The 21,284-nt window shown below is 35.8% G+C and overlaps 1 protein-coding gene across 1 annotated transcript; it reads left to right on the top strand.

Annotated features, from left to right (window-relative positions):
- The first annotated feature begins 1,714 nt into the window (after positions 1–1,714).
- Positions 1,715–19,673, top strand: LOC130218067 (adhesion G-protein coupled receptor G4). Its single transcript, XM_056450100.1, has 5 exons — positions 1,715–1,861; positions 7,328–7,428; positions 16,423–17,010; positions 18,969–19,025; positions 19,651–19,673. The coding sequence occupies exons 1-5, from the start codon at positions 1,791–1,793 to the stop codon at positions 19,671–19,673; spliced, it is 840 nt and encodes a 279-aa protein (XP_056306075.1). The 5' UTR covers positions 1,715–1,790.
- Positions 19,674–21,284: the final 1,611 nt, after the last annotated feature.

Here is a 21,284-nt window from a genome sequence, read left to right on the forward strand (position 1 = left end):
GCTCGTCTGCCATGTCATGAAATATTTGTGCTTGCTGTGACGTCAGCATTACTCACAACAAAATATCACAAAACCAGCAACCCTGAGGGACCGACACAAGGCATGCACAGATGGGCTTGCTTTACCTCCACTGACAGACTGCCCAGGGTCCAGGAAATGTCTGAGTCCACATCCTGCTCCCTGCTATGTCTAAAAGAAAGACCAATTGCCACCACATTACTTTTACTCTTAGTATCCATGGTGAAACACAATAGGAGTACTGTTACCAGTAAGACACTGTGGGCAAAACACTGCTTTTCTTTATCCACCTGTCAATTCTTAAATTATGGGCTTTTGTCAAAAAAAGCTATGGCTATGTAAAAAATGGGCTTTTTGTGTGTTTTTTCTTAAGTCTAATGTAAAGAAAACATTTAAAATACACTTGGGACTTTTTTCTGTCTAGATTTAAATTAAAATACACTATCGATCAAAAGTTTGGGGTCAGTATAATTTTTAAATGCTTTAAAATAAGCTTATCCTGCTCATCAAGGCTGCATTTATTTAATCAAAAATACAGTACAAACTATAAAATTGTGAAAAGTTATTGTACTATAAAATAAATGTTCAAAAGTAGTTTATAATTTAATTTAATAATTTATTCCAGTCATTTTAAAGATGAATTTTCAGCTTAATTACACCAGTCTTCAGTCACATGATCCTTCAGAAATCATTCCAATATTAATAATAATAATAATAGTAATAATAATATTAATTATTATTATTAATGGTAAAAGTAAAAGCAATAATGACTGGAGTAATAATTTCATTTGAAACTACATACAATAAGAAAGCATTTACTTAAAATTGTAATAAATGTTTAACAATGTTTTTTTACATTTAAAAAATGCCACCTTGATGTACAGAATTACTGTCTTAAAACAAAACATGGAAAAAGTTTGAACCCCAAACTTTAGACCGGTAGTATACATATTTTTTAAATATTCACTGCAGCAACTTACATACACCAAACGTTACCATTTTATTCATATCTGTATTATGAAGATTTTTTACTTAGAATCAGATATAATTTGCGTGAATATACACAATATCTTTTTTTCCACGTTTTCAGAATTTTGGAGCTCTAAAAACAAATAGGTCACCGCAATTTACAGATTCTTGTCCTTGAAAGGTATGCAAAGATGTGAAATGAGTACATATTTAATAAAGTAATGAATCTGCAATCTGCATATTTAAATATACAATTTTAGAAATCTTGTAATTAATGTCATTAAAGAGTATCTAGAGTAACAAGGCATGGTGGTGCAGTAGAAGGGAACTAGTTTTTGTTTACCTTGCTCATTTGCTGTGTCTTGCCAAAAGAGTTGACAAACCCAGCATTTTAATGTAATATTATTCGAAGCCAATAAATAAAATTTTCAGGTAAAATTATAACCTGTACAGTTATTGATCTTTAAGCCTTAATGATGAAAACGTTCACCTACGATGCAGTGCAATTTTGCTACAGCATAGATGGATAGGCTACTCCAATAACTATCTTGGTTTTGACAAAGAAAAGCTAGAATACATTATTATAAATGCTGACTGAAATGTCACCAAGTCACATAGGAAGGCGTGTCATCCTCTTATTGGAAACAAGTTCTCATAATAATGGGAGTGTCGACATTTTTTCAACCCCAAGAGCTGTATTTTAGCTTTCACCCGAGTTTAAGCTGATTTCATTGTTATTTTTCGTTACCTGCTTGTGACCACGTCGATCCACAGCGGGATTTACTTCACGCGGGTCGGTTTGGATGAAGTTAAGAGCGGGAAAAGACCCGCGAGTTCAGGATGTCTTCAGGCGCATCACGCACGAAGTCACCAGGTAAGTGCGAGACTTAAAGAACAAATCCTGACAACTGTAGCCCAAATCAAATGAAAAATAAGTGGGTTCATTGATATTTGTTAACACGAAGAAGCTGTTTGAAAGTTTATGCACAACACGAAGGTAAAAAAAAACGTAAAGGTAAGCATAAGTAGAAATTGAGAAGTTGAACGACAAGCACAATGATTGACAGGTTTTGGTGATATGACGCGTCACGCACTCCATCTAAAGCTATGAACAAAACTGAGCTATTTTTTAATTTATTATACCTAAAATGTTTGATTAATTGGGGTCCTATTTTAATATATGTGGTTTAAAATGTAACCTATAGACCACTGGAATAATGGTGAACAGTTGCATAACTTTATATGAAAACGATTTCCCTATGTCATACAGTAGGCTACACTGAACTAAATTAAACCAACATAAATGTTTATATATATATATATATAAAAACATTTATATATATAAACATATAAACATATATATATATATATATATATATATATATATATATATATATATATATATATATATATATATATATATATAAACAAAAGGGGGCTAATAATTCTGACTTCAACTGTATATATATATATATATATATATATATATATATATATATATATATATATATATATATATATATATATATATATATATATATATATATACACAGTTGAAGTCAGAATTATTAGCCCCCTTTTGAATTTATTTTTCTTTTTAAAAAATATTTGCCAAATGATGTTTAACAGAGCAAGTAAATTTTCACAGTATGTCTGATAATTTTTTTTCTTCCGGAGAAAGTTGTATTTGTTTTATTTCGGCTAGAATAAAATCAGTTGTTAATTTAAAAAAAAAAACATTTTTAAGCTTTTTTTCGATAGTCTATAGAATAAACCACTGTTATACAATAACTTGCCTAATTACTCTAACCTGCCCAATTAACCCAATTAACCTAGTAAAGCCTTTAAATGTAACTTTACGCTGTATAAAAGTGTCTAGAAAAATATCTAGTCAAATATTATTTACTGTCATCATGGCAAAGATAAAATAAATCAGTTATTAGAAATGAGTTGTTATTACTATTATTATGTTTAGAAATGTGTTAAACAGAATTTGGGGAAAAAATAAACAGGGGGGGGGGGCTAAATAATTCAGGGGGCTATTAATTCTGGCTTCAACTGTATATATAAAATATATAAATAAAAAGTGCACTGACATACTACTGTGATGGAGGCATGGAAGGGTAAAGTGACAAGACATTGGAAAACTTTAAGATAATTTCAAGTTTATTTTATATATACTGAGGTTTTATTTTTCAGACAGACCGATGGATAGATAGACAGAAAAATAGATAGACTGATAGACAGATTATTAGATGTGGGGTTTCTTGACAGGTAAATTATTTCAGATATGCATTTATGAATGGAATTCGATGTTGAATTATCTTGGCTTTCATACCCTTGGTTTGGCAGGAAATTAAATATATGCATTTAATATCAAAAAGTCTAAAGCAGTGTTTCTGTCAACTGTCTTTGAAATACAGTCTGAAGATTATCAGCACATTTAAATCCTGTCTATCCGGTTTGCATACCAAAAACATCAATAACACACTGTATTGATTTGACTTCTCCAGCAGGCTCTTTAATCTGATGTTTTACATCTAAATTTCTGAAGATAAAACAATGGCATATGCTTAACCTATTAATAACATCCACCTCTGCACAATGAGGATAACGTGATAAAATGTATCACAGTTTTAAAAAATATATTTTTGCATTTTCCTCAAACTCTTGACAATAACACGATCTACCTACAATAATGCAGTTAGTGTTATTTCCTCATTTTATCTTTTGGTACACATGTATAATAAATCCAATATAGTGTTAGATGCAAATAAAACAGAATTGACATGGAGTAATACAACATATATAGATGTACTCTCACCGGCCACTTTATTAGGTACACCTGTCCAGCTGCTCGTTAACGCAAATTTTTTATCTGCCAATCACATGGCAGCAACTTAATGCATTTAGACATGTAGACATGGTCAAGATGATCTGCTGCAGTTCAAACCAAGCATAAGAATGAGGAAGAAAAATGACTTAAGTGACTTTGATTGTGGCAGGTTGTTGCACGTCAACACCACAGACTACTTGAGTATTGCTGCTGACTATGTCCATCACTTTATGACCACAGTGTACCCATCTTCTGATGGCTACTTCCAGCAAGTCATGTCGTAAAGCGTGAATCATCTCAGACTGGTTTCTCAAACATGACAATAAGTTCACTGTAATTAAATGGCCTCCACAGTCACCAGCTCTCAATCCAATAGAGCACCTTTGGGATGTGGTGGAGCATGAGATTTGCATTATGGATGTGCAGCTGACAAATCTGCAGAAACTGTGTGATGCTATCATGTCAATATGGAGCAAAATCATTGAGGAATATTTCTAGTACCTTGTTGAATCTATGTCACGAAGGATTAAGGCAGTTCTGAAGGCAAAAGGGGGTCCTACCCGGTACTAGTAAGGTGTACCTAATAAAATGGCCAGTGAGTGTATAACATATATCTGATTGTGATTTCCAAGTAAGATCTTAGTTCTAAAACATCTTAAATAATTCAACTAAAAATATAAAAATTACAGCCAACATATAGTAGAAAGAATCTTTAGTGATTTACCCAGGCAAGAAATTCCTGGCAAGAAAGACACTGTGTAAGTGTCATTGCACATTAACAGCAAACAGCAAACTTTAACAATGAATAAATAATGAGTATAATAAAAAAACTTTCCTCAAAAAAAAAAAAAAGAAACCCTGCGGCACAAACTAGTTAGCCTTTAATTTACTAACAAAGTCTGTTTAATTCATTTAATCAAACACAACCATGTATTTGCACACAGATACACACTAGATAGATTTACAGTATTTAAACTTGTTATGCAGTGTATATAACATATATAACAGACATTACGTATAGTATCATGCCATAGTTTTGCCATGAGTTTCATTGTCCTAATGTAAATTACCTTCCTGTAGCACTTTTAGACATCCTGAGACACTAATTAAATTGTGAACACAGCTTAGTGCAGGGGTCACCAGTCTCGGTCCTGGAGGGCCGATGTCCCTGCAGAGTTTATCTCCAACTTGCCTCAGCACACCTACCTCGAAGTTTTAAGTATACCTAGTAAGAGCTTGATTAGCTTGTTCAAGTGCGCTAAATTAGGGTTGGAGCTAAACTCTGCAGGATTCCCTCCAGGAATAAGTCTTGTGACACCTGCTTTAGTGTACCTGAAGTATAAGTTTTGTTTGTTGTTATCCCAATTGCTTAACTACCTGACAAAAATCTTGTCACCTATATATATTTTAGGAACAACAAATAATAACTTGACTTTTGGTTGATCATTTGGTATCAGAATTGCCTTATATGAAAGGTAAAGGCCTCTAGATTATACTTTTTTTACTGAAATAAAATATGATCATGCCTTGATTTTTAACTATTTAATTACAACAGTAAGGTCTGACTTTACTTAAACAAAAGTCTTGTCACTTAACAGAAATAATGTACAGTAGAGAATATAAAGTCATGGTGCCGTGTAAAAAGAATTAATATGGTGTATGACTCCCATGAGCTTAGATGACTGCATCCATACATCTCTGCAGTTACTCAAATAATTTATTAATAAAGTAATCTGGAATGGCAAAGAAAGCGTTCTTGCAGGACACCCAGAGTTCATCAAGATTCTTTGGATTCATCTTTAATGCCTCCTTCTTCATCTTACCCCAGACATACTCAATAATGTTCATTCTGGTGACTGGGGTAGCCAATCCTGGGGCAGCTTGACCCTCTGTGCTTTCTGGAACTTTGATGTGGCGGCTGAAGTATGAGAAGGAGTGCTATCCTGTTGAAGAATTTGCCCTCTCCTGTGGTTTGTAATGTAACGGGCAGCACAAATGTCTTGATACTTCAGGCTGTCGATTTTGCTATCCACTCTGCAGATCTCTCGCACGCCCTCATATTGAATATAACCCCAAACCATGATTTTTCCTTTACCAGACTTAACTAATTTCTTTGAGAATCTTGAATCCATGCAGGTTCAATAGGTCTTCTGCAGTTTTTGTGATGATTGGGATGCAGTTCAACAGATGATTCATCTGAAAATTCTACCTTCTGCCACTTTTTCAATGATCAACTAGAAGTCAAGTTATTATTTGTTGCTCTTACAACTGTAATCGACGATAAGACTTTTGTCAGGGAGTGTATGTGAAAAAAAACGAAGGTTTCAACACTGACAGCTATTCAAAAGTCGTTTTCCATAATAATTAAATTACAACAGAGCAGTTGCATTAAGATAAATGGCAAAGCTAATGCACAGCCAGGGATATTAGACATTACATTTAGTATAATGTTTAGAAAGAGAATGTTAAGGTAGATAGAAAGCAAAAGAATTGATATGTGTGAGTTCCTAAATAAATAAACGGCCAGACGGATTTGATGAAAGGGTGCCATTTTACATAAGACAGAATTACTGCCTCTCGTACAAAGTTAGTAAAGCCCGTCTGCTTTTGTCTGGACAGTAAACCAGAAATTCATCAGTCTTATTCAAACACCCCCGCACATCCATTTAATCACTTTCAACAGCAAAGCATCTCAGTCTGTCCTATTACTTTAAACCAGCCTCAGACATTTTACGTTTCCTGTCCTTTCCATCTTTAAATCAAGTAAGACATTTATCCCCTTTTATAGAGCATGGACTTTTGCAGGACACAGAAAACTCCTATTTCACAGGACTTGAGTGCACATTCCAATATCTTTCAATTGTTCTTTTGTGTTGACCATTAATAAGTGTGTAACAAATATATAAGTTATTCTAATTTGTACAGTAAGGCAGAGTAAGTATTGTCTGTGTTTTTTATTCTGTAATCGCTTTGCATAAAAGTGTCTGCAGGTGATTAAATCTAAATTTAATAATAACTCAGAAATCATTCTGTCTATAATTTTACAAGATAGTCAAATGATGTGGCATACACCATGGCATCTGCTTAAGCCTCTTAAACAATACCTCTCTCATGAAGGTTAAACCAAATATAGTAATGCTAGAAAGGTCAAAACAATACAGAACCTAATCAAACATATGAAAATATTGTAATGTTGCAGAATTCTATACATAGAGATTCGGACAATGCATTGAACAGGACGCATGAATTGCAAATTGTACTTCCAACGAATGTAACCTACATAAATAATAATTTTGATAATATTAAACCCCAAGCACAAGCATTAGGCCATAAATGTGTATTCTGAACACAGACAGGGTCCATTTTTATTTCATGTTGTCTGACACTCTAAAGTTTCACAGCAATACTGATCTTTTCCTAGTTACACCCTGCTATTGTTAGATGAAAACACTTTTTCTTTTCGTTCTGAAGAAAAGTTTTCTTTTGTTTGTTTTTTCTTGGAAGGATGCTTTACAAGCATAGCAAGCACCTGAGTGGACGATACAAGAAGTCCAAACATCACTTTGTTTGGTTCCTCTGTCTTTGGATTCACCTTCTGCCACAAGGTTAGTACAATATACTGCAGTTTTGCTAAAAAAGAGAAAAGAAAGACCAAACTTGTGATCTAAAGCAGCACACTTTGTTTTTACAGTATTCAGGCTACAGTACATTTACATGAACAAAAATGAGCTAAAAACTGAAAAGTTTTATCATTTGCAATTTTGAGAAGTGTTTTGTACAGACTACAGCATTGTCTTGATACTTGATCACATGCAGGGCTTGACATGAACTTTTTTGATCACCAGCCACTGTGGCTAGTAGATTTCCACTAGCCACACTTTTGTTGTTGGGAAAATATATTTTTTATGCATAAATTTGAGTTTGACATGCTAAAATCACTTGATTTAGATGTTGTGTTATGTCCGCATGCCTCCTCATTCATATTACTTTTTTTGTGTTGTGTATGAGCTTGCTCAGTGTGCATGAGCAAAGTGTTGCATTGCAATTAGTTTTTATTTCACATGACTTTTCAGGCCTCAAAATTTCGGATTTACCAAATTTATGACTGACCACACCAAAAATAAATAATTATTGGTTGGGATTATATATTATATATATATATATATATATATATATATATATATATATATATATATATATATATATATATATATATATATATATATATATATATATATATATATATATATATAAGGATGGACCATTCTTATTGTCGAACCCTTTTAAGAAAATTAGAATTTAAAAATTTTATATATATATATATATATATATATATATATATATATATATATATATATATATATATATATATATATATATATATATATATATATATATATATATACACTTTTTAACTGTTGCGCGCATCACATCACCTGTGCGCGTGAGTGATCATCCTCTCATTTGGTATTCACCTGCTTTCCTCAATAGAACACAATTATTTTTGTCAGTCGTGCTGCTTCTCGATTCTAAGATCACATTTGCATAAATATTGGACCATCTTTTCCTACTTTGACAGCTATGCCATCATGGTGAAAATAACCCATCGAAAAAAGATTTAAGATCAAGCCTCTATTGGCGTAACTTCAGCTAATCACTTTTGGCCAGTGCTAACAGATATTTTTCATGTGTCCAACATCCAGCTGTGCAAGAAAACATACTGTTGGGGCCATTTCTTTTTTCTATTATTATGTTTGGACTAAATAGGTCAATTGGATGATTTGATCATTATTACGTTTACGTTTGATTAACTATTGTATATTATTCAAGTTTGAGTATTTGTTTTTTGTATATTATTCAAGCTTGAGTATTTGCTTTTTGTATATTATTCAAGTTTGAGTATTTGCTTTATTGTTTTGATTTTATGAATTTAGACTTTTATTCTATCGATGCAAATTGTGATTTAAGGCAGCCAAGGTAGTAGGTGGAGTGAGTAAGGGAAAAGGAAACAATTTTCAGACCGTGAGTTGGTATTTGGTGATTAACAATGGAGCTATTTCACTGATTTGACGGCACAAGATGTGACGAAAATAAAAGATGAAAAAGGTTTCACAACAGACTCACGTGTCATTATTTGCCCTTACTGAGATAGCAGCTTAGAGCAAAATGCCGCTATACATACAATCTGACGTAAGAGAAGTCTTCTTTCGCTACTATATTGTTCTTCACTAAGCTGATGATTGATAATAAAGCATGTTTGGCATGCTCTCCCGGGTGAGAGCACTGAGCTTAAGAGATCCTCGAGCCCTGGGCTCCCTCCCGTTTCCAAGGTGACAGGGGAGTTTGGGCTCAGGTAGTTCTCCCCCCGGCTTACTTCTGGCTAATGACGGATATGAATGGCTGAGGGGAGGTGTACTCGCAAAGAGCTTGACTATGGTATCGATTTGGTATGTTCAATTTAATTTTGGACTGTGGGAGGAAACCGGAGAACCCAGGGAAAACCCACGCAAGCACGGGGAGAACGAGCAAACCTCACAGAAATGCCATCTGGTTTAGTAGGAACTTTAACCAGAGACATTCTTGCTGTGAGGCATCAGTGCTAATCACTAGACCGCGGTGTCGCCCATCTGGAAAGGAGGGGGAATAGGGGTGGTTGGGTAGTGGGTGGGTTCATCAAGATGAAGATATTGAAAAAACTCTGGTTATTTATAGTGAGTTAGAAATCATTTGATCGGAAAATCAATCAACACTCATAAGCACGTGATCCTCTTGAAATTAATTTAGAAATAAACTTCACTTATTGTAAATCTTGGACCTTATTCTTAAAACTAAAATCCCCAATAAAAAGGTGTGAAGCACTGAAAGTGACCCATATTAGAATTGATTTCAATACTACTTTGGCTAAAATAGTCAAAAAGTGTAGTTATGATGACCATCAGACAAGCTAATTCAGAATATTGCTTAAAATGTCACTAAAATGCAGTACTTAAATTTCATAATTAAATAGAAAATGAGGCGTATAATTGCAAAAAGGTCCACTTTTTGAGAAAAAAAGAATGTGCGGGGCCCGATGTGTATTACAAGACATCAGAGAAGATATGGTAAACCAATTCCTTTGTGGGATACTAGCAATTGACTCTGGTTGGCCAAGAAAAAAAATAGCCTAAGTTTTATTCATTTTGGATAGGTTTTGTGTTGTTAATGGGCTGGAAAATCTTATTGGACCTAGGAACCCAGCCCAGAACAGATGCAAAGTTTTCAGTTTTTAGTGTTTTTATGCACACAGCATCTAAGATTGTTTTATTTCTTGTTGACAAATGATGTTCGCATAGATGCTAAGCTGATTAAATCATTATTGTTTCTGCATGAGCAATGCACAAACAGAGAACTAGAGAGAGAGACTGCATTTGCCTAATCGCTTGCCAGCAGTTCCGTACAAGTCTATAAAACTTGTTCAAGTAGTAAAATGATTAATAGCATTGGAAGGATGCTGTAAATTGCAAGAAACAAGTTAGCTGGGCCGAAGAGTTACTCTATGCTGAAGAAAGCTCGCCACATATTTTAGGAGGACTGTGTTTTATAATATCATTTTACATTCTGATCACGTTTGGTTCAGATTTAATATTAATTACTAACATTACCAGGAGAATTCACACACCCCGGGGGTGACTAGCTGAAGGAGAACAAGAGAAAGAGTGAATGAGATAATGTGGAGTCCAGTGCCCTGCAGCATGATGGTCCTCCTAGCCTTAATGAATTAATTAGTAGTGATCACAGTGAAGACTAAGTGATTCAGACCATTTCATTCCTCATTCCCCAAGAGAAAGCACTAACACAACACTTAGAGAGCAGAGGTTGAAAGTGTCTGATTGTGTTTCGAATTATAAACAAAGGGCACTAGATTTGGTGCCAGTATTTTCTTTTAAGTAATTAATGCTTGTATTCAGCAGGATTCATTAACATGATCAAAAGCAACAGTAAAGACACTTTTAAAGTTTCAAAATTGATTGTTTTTCTACTTTCACATCAAAGAATCTTGTTAAAAATGTATCTCGGTTTTCACACAAAACTTTTTTTTCTGTTTTCAGCATTGATAATAACAAGAAATAGAGTCAGAATCTTTTAAAATAAATGTTAAATTTGCCATCACAGAAATATATTCTTTTTTGTTTAATGTTATTAGCATAAGAAAGTGAAAAATGTAAGATACATCTTTCAATAACATTAAACATGTTGAATTTTTTATTTTAAAAAAATTGTGTTATTAATGTCAATGCTTTATGATTCATACAAGACAAAGGTTCAAGACTGTATACTGCTAAACTGCTGTAATAGAGGAAATAATTACAGTACTATTCATTTAAAGCTGCATCTATTGAAACAATATAACAGGTTTACTGCCAAATTTGCAGTATATATATTACATGTTTTAATAATTAAAAATGCAAAAAGAGAGGATCAGCAATGGTGTATAAACAATCATGAAACAACTTCAGAGCACATAACAAGAAATCAGTTACTTTTAAAAATAAGGTGATAACTATCGTTTCTACTTGCAAAACCCAACTGTTGTGCTCTATTAAGCTTTTTATATAACCGTTAGTATAATTAAGCAAAATAACTGATTGGTGGAATGACTGGATTTTGCTAGAGTAACCCCTCTAGTCTGACATCCACCCACACTCTCGAGTGGGGCTTGGACCTGCGATTTTGTCATGTGGGGTCTGACCTCTAATGAGGAGGCTAAAGGACACAGACTCTAGTGTCTGTCACCAGAACACCTCTTGAGATCAGTGGAGTGAGGTTGACCAGCACAGCACTCACCAGCCAGCCTTTATTACACTAGCAAAAATATGCAGTGCAGCAGTAAATGTGACTGCATCCTAAATGACTAGAATAGCCATTTTTTAAAATCAGTTACCAACACTACATATGAGAGAGAAAGCTTTTTCTCTATTCAGATCACTAAAATCAGTTAGTCATAGAAAAAACAATGTACTATACAGTCACATTCAGAAGAGGAATTTTTTTTTTGTCAATTTAGGGTGTAATGCCTGGGTGCATTTTCCGGTTTGTTTGACAACTTTGAGTGCTCCGAATCGTGCCCAGACGCGGTTTAGTTGTCCGATCCTGGCCTGGTTGGAAGAGGTGTGCCAGAGCGTGGTTCGATTGGACTTTGGCACTGACCCGACGTCACTTTTAAGGGACTGTTTTACATGGATTTATTATCATTCTTACTTTATAATGAACACAAACTGTAATAAAAACTGAATCGCATCATCAATGACGTAAGTGTGCTCAGGCTCGGACAATAATATCTGGATGCAGTCTTGATGATGCAAGCTGAGAATGTCAGCCTTACAGTAACTCTGGAAGCCCCAAAACATCGTGGGCCTTTAGAACTGCCCCTCATTTTTTACAATGTAGATTGTGTCAAAGCGCTTAACATAGAAGTTCTAGTCAATTGAAACTGCTTCAGTCCAGTTTTGAGTTGAAGTTCAATTTAGTTCAGTTTAGTGTAATTACAGTTTCACTACTGAAAACCCAAACACTGAAGAACAAATCCGATCATGCACAGCTCCAGAAGTCCCAAACTTCACCAATTGACGATAGCGAAGGGAAAAAAACAGGCTCAGTTTTACATGCAATGATGAGTGAAAGGACTGGCAGTTCGTTTCTATGGGCCTATAAAAGTAGCAGAGTAGAATAATGAAATACATTTGTAAAAAAGTACTTGTTTTAAAAATAAACTCAAAAGAGTGCAAATACTGGAAAATAATAATTAATTACAGTAATGCGAGTAGTTGTAATATGTTACTTTCGACCACCCGGTCTAGGGATGCAACGATTATAGATTTTGGTTGTACAATTATAGTCTGAGAAATAATCATGGTTATCATGATTTTTATGCATTCATAATTTTAAAACACTTAATTTTGTAAATCACATCAAAACTCTTTTGTTATTAACAAAGTAATAATAAAACAAACAGTAGTCCATTTCTCTTTGGACTTTACGATAACTGAAAAAGTTTTTGGCATTTACACATACAGTAGGTCATAATTTTACACTGAAAATAAACGACAGACAAAAATGAATGACAGCCGCGCACCTCCAGTGGAAACAACAAACTTGCCCGCACAAAAGACGGAAATGTGAACATCCCTTAGTTAATAGACCGTCGCTGGCTGGTACAGGCCCTATGAAAAGCATAACTCTAGTAACTCTGGGGGCCCCAAAACAGCGTTGGCTGTCATCCAAACTTTTCTGCCCCAGCTGCACCCCCGGCCTCAGCCATAGTTAAAATCAGCCTTTAATCCGGTGTGCGTGCATATTAGCCTCAGTGTACAAGCACGGAACTTTAAATAGAGCACAGCTGGCATAACTTTGTTTAGTTGCAGCAGTTTTGATCCACACAGAAACGCATTGTTGAGAAGCCTTTACGATTAATTGACTGTGGCGAATTATAGCACAGTTAACAGTGAAATCGTTTAATCCAGCCTGATCTCACGAGAAAACGAAAGTATTTTACGTTTTGTCAGTTTAGTGGCTAATTCGTACGAAATTGTGCGATTTTAAAAAGGAGGCGTGGCACCTAACCCCACCCCTAAACCCAACCGTCATTGGGGGATGAGCAAATTGTACAAAATTATACGAATTAGATCGTACGAATTCATACGAATTAGCCACTAAATGAAAAAGTTACGAATTGCCGTGAGATTGTGTTGGTTAATCCTTCCATCCTTACCCTGGTCACATTAAGCTGCTGCTTTTCAGGGGAAAAAAAGTTAAGATTGCAAAGGCCATATTAACGATATTATACCGTGATTAAAAAGGAAGATTAGTTAGTAGCATCATTACTTTTAGTAAATTAGAAATCTAATTTGGTAAACCTTTGTTAAAGAAAGGACAACATTGACATTTTATGAAATTAAATAAAGGATAATATAAAGTTGCATAAACAGAATATACATCTATCCATCATAATTAAACATGTCATCTAAACTGGCTAAGGTCCAGGAAATGCTGGTTCAGTTCTAGCAGCTAGCTCTGTTTCGACATAGCTAGGTGTAACGTCATGCCTTTAGTATTCATGGAATGCCTGAATCACACGCTCTCACACATGTAATATCAGTCAACATATGCCAGTCAGGGGAGCTAAAGTTGTTCCTTTCAGTTAAATCTGGGCCAGCCTGTTTTAGCTGGTTGTTTGCTTGTCAAAGCACCAAACAGAAGCATTATGAAACTGACAGGCCTCATGGGGAAGTGGCGAGCAAAATGCACAGGTCTAAGGGAGAGGTGCGAGGGTACGTTTTTGATGATTTAACAGAGCAGAATAATTTTTACTGTCAGACGAAAGGTTACACTGTCTTCATACATTTTGTGGTTCATATTGTAGGTTGTATATAATAAATGTCAGTGGCCAAACAGACAGTTATAGCCTTTGATAGAAGTTGTCATTCTAGATGATGCTAACCTTTTCTTAAAAATAACAAGTTAAATTTAACTGAAACCAGCACTGACCCCATTTACATTCTAATATCAGGTGTTGTTTGGAACCAGTAGTGCATGTTTAGATGCGTTTACAAAAGCATAATTCAGATAAAATTTCATAGGCAAAAATGTAATATTTCTGTTGTTAATGGTGTAGCATGAAGCACAACTCCCACAGATGTCATTTTGGATATCAAATAGCTTCGTGTCGAATTCATGTGACCAGTTTACACCCATTGCAAAATCTGCATGGGGAAATCATTCACATCATGATTAAATTTCAGAATGTCTGGAATTCTATTTAAATGCCTACAGTATACGGCTCAACAATGCTAGATGTCACCTCATCTTTATTCCAAAAAATTCATTGTAATGTTTAATCAATATGTAATAACTTGCCCCACCTCTCAATTGTTTTTTGGTTTGTTTTATTATTATTAATATTAACAAGGCCTTTTACCAAGATATTTGATATATTTGTAATATTTGATATATTAAATAGTCACCGGCCAATTTATTAGGTACAACTTACCAGTACTGGGTTGGACCCTCTTTTGCCTTCAGAAATTCCTTAAGCCTTTGGGACATAGATTCAACAAGATACTTGAAATATTCCTCAGAGATTTTGATATATATTGACATGATAGCATTACGCAGTTGCTGCAGATTTGTCAGGTGCACATCCATGATGCGAATCTCCCGTTCCACCACATCCCAAAGTGCTGTATTAGATTGAGATCTGAGGACTGTGGAGGCCATTTGACTGCAGTGAACTCATAGTCATGTTAAAGAAACCAGTCTGAGATGATTTATGCTTTATGACATGGTGTGTTTTCCTGATGGAAGTAGCCATCAGAAGATGGTCAGCAACAATACTCAGGTAGGCTGTGGCATTGACACGATGCTCAATCGGTACTACTGGGCCCTAAGTGCATCAAGAAAATATCCCCCACACCATTATACCACCACCACCAGCCTGAACTGACTATACAAGGCAGGATGGATCCATGCTTTCATGTTGTTGACGCTAAATTCTGCCCCTACCATCTGAATGTTGCAGCAGAAATCGAGACTCATCAGACCACTCAATGTTTTTCCAATCTTCTATTGTCAAGTTTTGGTTAACCTGTGCAAATTGTAGCCTCGGTTTCCTGTTCTTAGCTGACAGGAGTGGCACCCGGTGTGATCTTCTGCTGCTGTAGCCCATCCGCCTCAAGGTTGGACGTGTTGTGCATTCAGAAATGCTCCTCTGCATACCTCGGTTGTAATGAGTCGTTATTTGAGTTACTGTTGCCTTTCTATCAGCTCGAACCAGTCTGGCCATTCTCCTATGACCTCTAGCATCAACAAGGATTTGTGCTCACAGAACTGCCACTCACTGAATATTCTCTTTTTCAGACCATTCTCTGTAAACCCTAGAGATGGTTGTGGGTGAAAATCCCAGTAGATCAGCGATTTTTGAAGTACTCAGACCAGCCCTTCTGGCACCAACAACCATGCCATGTTCAAAATCACTTAAATCACCTTTCTCCCCATTCTGATGCTCAATTTAAACTGCAACAGATCGTCTTGATCATGTCTACATGCCTAAATGCACTGAGTTGCTGTCATGTGATTGGCTGGTTAGACATTTGCGTTAACGTGTAGTTGGACAGGTGTACCTAAAATGTGTATATGTGTATATAAATGAGTGTATATGCAGACCTGTTATGAATGATTGAAATAAAAAAACTACACATATCATGTGCTGTTTTGAAGCATTTTCACATGTAGTTTTGGAACATTTTCATCTCAAAATTCCTCAAAACCACATTTAACCATTGTTTTACTTATGATTTTAATATTTGGTTTTAACATGTGAAGCTCATATGATGCTCCTGGTTTTTCTGTATAGGGTTAAAAAATTGAAAAGATAAAAAGGTGTTTCAGAGAAAAAAAACATACATTTGATAATAGAAATTCATGTTTGAATTGACTTTATTCATATCTCTGATTGCTTACTTTTCTAAATTATACATATGATTTAAAATGTACTATGAAAAACCTTATATTTACATTTTACATATATATATATATATTTACAATATCTTTCTCTCTCTCTCAAGCTGATGGCTTCTTTATGTCTGATGCTAAAGCTGTCCTGCAAGGATGCGATGACCACTGGACCTTCCAGGGACAGAGCCGTATGCCTGTGCTCTTCCAAACAACGATATGTGTGAACATACGGGTCCTTTCCCAAGGAACATGGACTGCATTTAGCTATGTCTCAGCGCCGACACGCCGATATGAACTGGCCCTGCAGGGGGACCAAAACAACCTGTACGCCTGGCTGTTGGGTGTACGACACCAATTCACTGTCCAGCTGACCGCTCAACGCTGGCATCACATATGCCTACGATGGGATGCCTTTAGCAAGAGTTTTAGTCTGACAATAGGCGGAAATTCAGAAGTATATCAGCGCACTGCCATTGCGCGAGCAATCCCCTCTTCTGGGAGTCTTTTGCTGGGTTGCCAACCAAATGAAGCCTCCCCTGGGGTAAAAATGGCCACAACTGAGCTCTACCTGTTCCGCATATGGGATGATGTAGGAGACCACAAGGCCTGTGAAGATGGGACAGTGATTGGCTGGGATTCACAAATTTGGGCTATCACACGAGCCCAGGCCAGAGTCCAAGATTACACACTGCAGTGTGGTGAGTAACACTGATTCACAAGAGGAAAGCCTGTTGAACCGGTAGTGTATAACAGAGACAGTCTTAAAATAACAATGATTATTTGCGTAATGACTGTGTATTAGACAGCGTCAGATCAACTCTGCAACAGCCTCAAGCACTTTTTTCTCTCTGAACTAAAAGTATGCAAAGTATTTTTCTCTCCAGCTGTTTAAAGATGAATTAACTATCAGAACTGATGTCTTGTTTGTAATAAACAGCATGTGAATTGTTGGGGACATTCTGTATGTAGTGTTATGATGCATAACATGCATGATGATTTATCTTCTGAAGAAAAGTCTCTTTCATGCATGTGTTCTTTTGTAGATAAAATGTTTTTCTTGGAAATATCAGCTTTAGCTAGTAGCTGTGCTTTTGGAACATGGTAGCTAGTTTCTAGCTGGTCTAAAGTGGTTATCACCTTTAGCTGGTACCATATTTTTGCTGCTGAATTAGATTGTAGGTAACGACAAACTTGAATAACTACTGGTTGGGATCAACTAATGACTAAGTTAGACCACCTAATGGCTAGACAGTAATCCATAATAACCAGCTTGAATAACTCATAACTAATACCAACTTTTGACCAAGTTGTATCACCTAATGACTAGACATGGCCACATAATAACCAGCTTGGTCCACCTAATGGCTAGACAGGGCCCCATAATAACCAGATTGGAATAACTCCTAGCTTGGACCAACTAATGACTAAGCTAAATCTTCTAATTACTATATAGGACCACAAAATAACCAGCTTGGTCCACCTGATAGCTAGGACCAAATTATGACCAAATTGGATCACCTAATGACTAGACATGGTCAGATAATAACCAGCTTGGTCAAGATTGAATAACTCCTTGCGTGGACCAACTAATGACCAAATTGGATCTTCTAATGACTATATAGGACCACATACAGTAATAACCAGCTTGGCCCACTTAATGGCTAAACAGGACCCTATAATAAACAGCTTGAATAACTCCTAGCTAATGGCCAAGATGGATATCCTAATGGCTAGATAGGACCACAAAATAACCAGCTTGGTCCACCTAATAGCTAGGACCACATTATGACCAAATGGGATCACATAATGACTAGATATGGACAGCTAATAACCAGCTTGGTCCACCTAATGGCTAAACAGGGCCCTATGATAAACAGCTTAAATAACTCCTAGCTAACTAATGGCCAAGTTGGATCTCTCAATGACAAGATAGTACCACAAAATAACCAACTTGGTGCACCTAATATTTGGGATCACCTTATCGCCAAATAGGATCACCTAATGACTAGACATGGAAAGATAATATCCAGCATGGTCCACCTAATGAATAGACAGGGCCGAATAATAATCAGCTTACTTTATCCAATGGCTAGACAGGGCCAGAAAATAACTAGAATCAGCTAAAGACTAACTAGAATCAGCTAACAATGAGCAAACACTAGTGAATTACCAGACTGGGATAGCAAATGTTCAATTAAGACCATGTCATGTACAGTTAATGACTATCTTGAACTAGCTAAAAACAAGTTATCATGTTCTGAAACACAGTTTTTGACTCAGGTTGATTTTTCCAACATTACTAGCCTTGCTTGTTACCTGCATCAGAATTTATTTAACATTATTTTTGTGGTATTTCAGCGAGTAAAATGCATCCAATACACATCTGATTAAACCTGGCTTCTCTGTTCCAGAAGGGCATGAGCTCAGTGTATAAGACACGAGTTTGTCCTCCACAGGAAATTATGAAGTCAAATCAATTTCAAATATCCTACAGGATATTTGAAACATTTCAAAATACAGCCAGACGGCGAGTGTGTCTTGATTGAAATGATCAGATCTGATTTTGATGCAGAGTACAAGAAGGGCAGCGGTAGCAGCACTCTTGCTCTTGACTTTCTATGATTTGTGCATGCTATTTCTATATCTCATCTTCTAGGCATAGAGCATCTGCGTAAGAAACGCGATGCACCGGTAATTCCGTCCTTCATCAACGGTAAGTGCAGTGCAAGTGTGATTTCACTTCACTGAGTAGTACTGTAGTGTGGTTGTGGCTAAATGTCTTGGGAAAGATAGAATAATAAGATTGAATAACCTTAAAGAATTCACCCAAAAATGATTATTCTGTTATTAATTACTCCCCTTCATCTTACTTCAATCTCCAGAGAGCCTCTTTATCATCAGAACACAAATTTAGATATTTTAGCTCTCTCATTCTCCATCGACAGCAACAGTCACGAGACAAATTCCAGAAAAGGAACCAAAAACAAAATATTGTCAAAATATTTCAGGTGACGTCAGGGGATCAACTGAAAAAGCTCCATAAAAACATTTGTGTGCCAAAAAACTGTAAATATGACTATACCTTGTATATATATTATCTTAGATATAGACTAACATATATATAACTTAGATATATAGATATAACGTATTGCCTATATCTTCCCTCCTGCTTCAGGTCAGGGTCTGAGTTTACAACAGGCAGTACAACGTAACCTTGCATCCTAACCTAATGCGGGAGACAATTTTGCTAACAAAATTAATCATGGAGCTTCATATGAATGTTTTGACAATGCTTTTGGTTTCTTTTCTGGAACCTTGTGACCCTTGTGTCTATGAAGGACGGGAGAGCTCTCAGATTTAATCAGAATATCTTAACTTGTGTTCTGATGATGCATGAATGTCTCAGGGGTTTGGCAGTACATGAAGGTGAGTGATTCATAACAGAATTTTAATTTTTAGGTGAACTAATCCATTACTACATCTAACCCAATTACAACTAAACAGATATTGCACAAATTCCAATTAACAAAAAAAAAAATTTAAATACCAAATAGTCCCTAATAATGTTTAGGTGAATTTTCAAACACATCTCTGAAGCAGTTCATTTAAATAAATGGTTTTCAAACAGCTCCTGGAGCAGCAATGCACATTTGGATTTACTTGTCATAAACAAAGTCAGCTGTTTTAGGTAAGAGACAGTACTGAGAACCCCCATGAATTGTACGAAGCGCATCTGTCAGTCAGCGCTTATACTGATTCAGAGGTTGCATATGAAGGGCGACGATCGATGCACAGATTTGATAAAAGGAAAGTAAATGCAGACATTTTTATATTAATTTAAACATGCTTTCAAGATTAAAAATATGGGAGAAATATGGGAAAATACATCATGATTGGATGATAGCAGGAATGAATGGTAAAATACGGGAGAATCCCAGCAAAAACATGAGGATTGTCATGTATGAAGTGAATAGAAAGTGTTTGTTGAACCGCAAAACATCTTTGCGAGATAATGCAAAACATTTTTGCGAGGGAACGCAAAAACTTTTTTAAAAATATGCTGCTTTGACAATCTAGGCAGGGCAGAATGAAACAAAATTGTTAGCATTCATTTTTGTTTCTTTCTTCCTGCCTAGATTGTGAATCTAGATCTGAATGCATCGTCAGAAAGCATTAATGTAACAAGGTGGCACAGTGGCTCAGTGATTAGCACTGTCGCCTCACAGCAAGAAGGTTGCTGGTTTGAGTTCCTACTGGATCAGTTGGCATTTCTATGTGGAGTTCTCCCTTTGGGTTTCCTCTGGGCGCTCTTGTTTCCTGCACAGTCCAAAGACATGCACTATAGGTGAATTTAATAAACTAAATTGGCCATAGTGTATGTGTAAATGTGAGAGTGAATGCGTTTCTCAGTACTGGGTTGCAGATGAAAGTGCATTCACTGCGTAAAACATATGCTGCATGAGTTGCCGGTTCATTCTGCTGTGGTGACCCCTGATAAATAAAGGGAGTAAGCTGAAGGAAAATGAATGAATGATTAATGGAACACAGTTTGGCCTGTCACAATTGCTTGCATTAAAAATCATAACTATATTAATGCCCGCACCAGCTAACAGTATCATTCTGCTTATTTGAAACACATATTGCAGAATGTATTCTGATCGGACATCAGTGTTTTTACCATTACTCAGCTGGAAATATAAAATTGTTTCATTTATCTGTAGGCTACCATTAAAGATGTGATGCATCTACAGTATGCTAATCTTTACAATTTACCGTGATTTTACACAACAATCATCATTAATGTGCTTCAAAGGGATAGTTCTCCAAAAAAAATTTATTCCGTCATCATTTACTCAGTTCCTTTTTTGAGTTTCTTTCTTTTGTTGATCACAAACAAAACAATTTTAAAAAATGCTCAAAAACAGACACTGATTTCCATTTTGTTTTTCTACTATTGATGTCAATGGCTTCC

Source organism: Danio aesculapii, chromosome 24 (genome assembly GCF_903798145.1).
Source record: "Danio aesculapii chromosome 24, fDanAes4.1, whole genome shotgun sequence".
NCBI classification, from domain to species: domain Eukaryota; kingdom Metazoa; phylum Chordata; class Actinopteri; order Cypriniformes; family Danionidae; genus Danio; species Danio aesculapii.

Excerpts from the sequence above, each read along its gene's own strand:
- LOC130218067 (XM_056450100.1), top strand. The coding sequence starts at position 1,791 with ATGAAGTTAAGAGCGGGAAAAGACCCGCGAGTTCAGGATGTCTTCAGG. Across the intron at positions 1,862-7,327 it reads ATCACGCACGAAGTCACCAG|GATGCTTTACAAGCATAGCA; the intron begins GTAAGTGCGAGA and ends TTTTCTTGGAAG. Across the intron at positions 7,429-16,422 it reads GATTCACCTTCTGCCACAAG|CTGATGGCTTCTTTATGTCT; the intron begins GTTAGTACAATA and ends CTCTCTCTCAAG.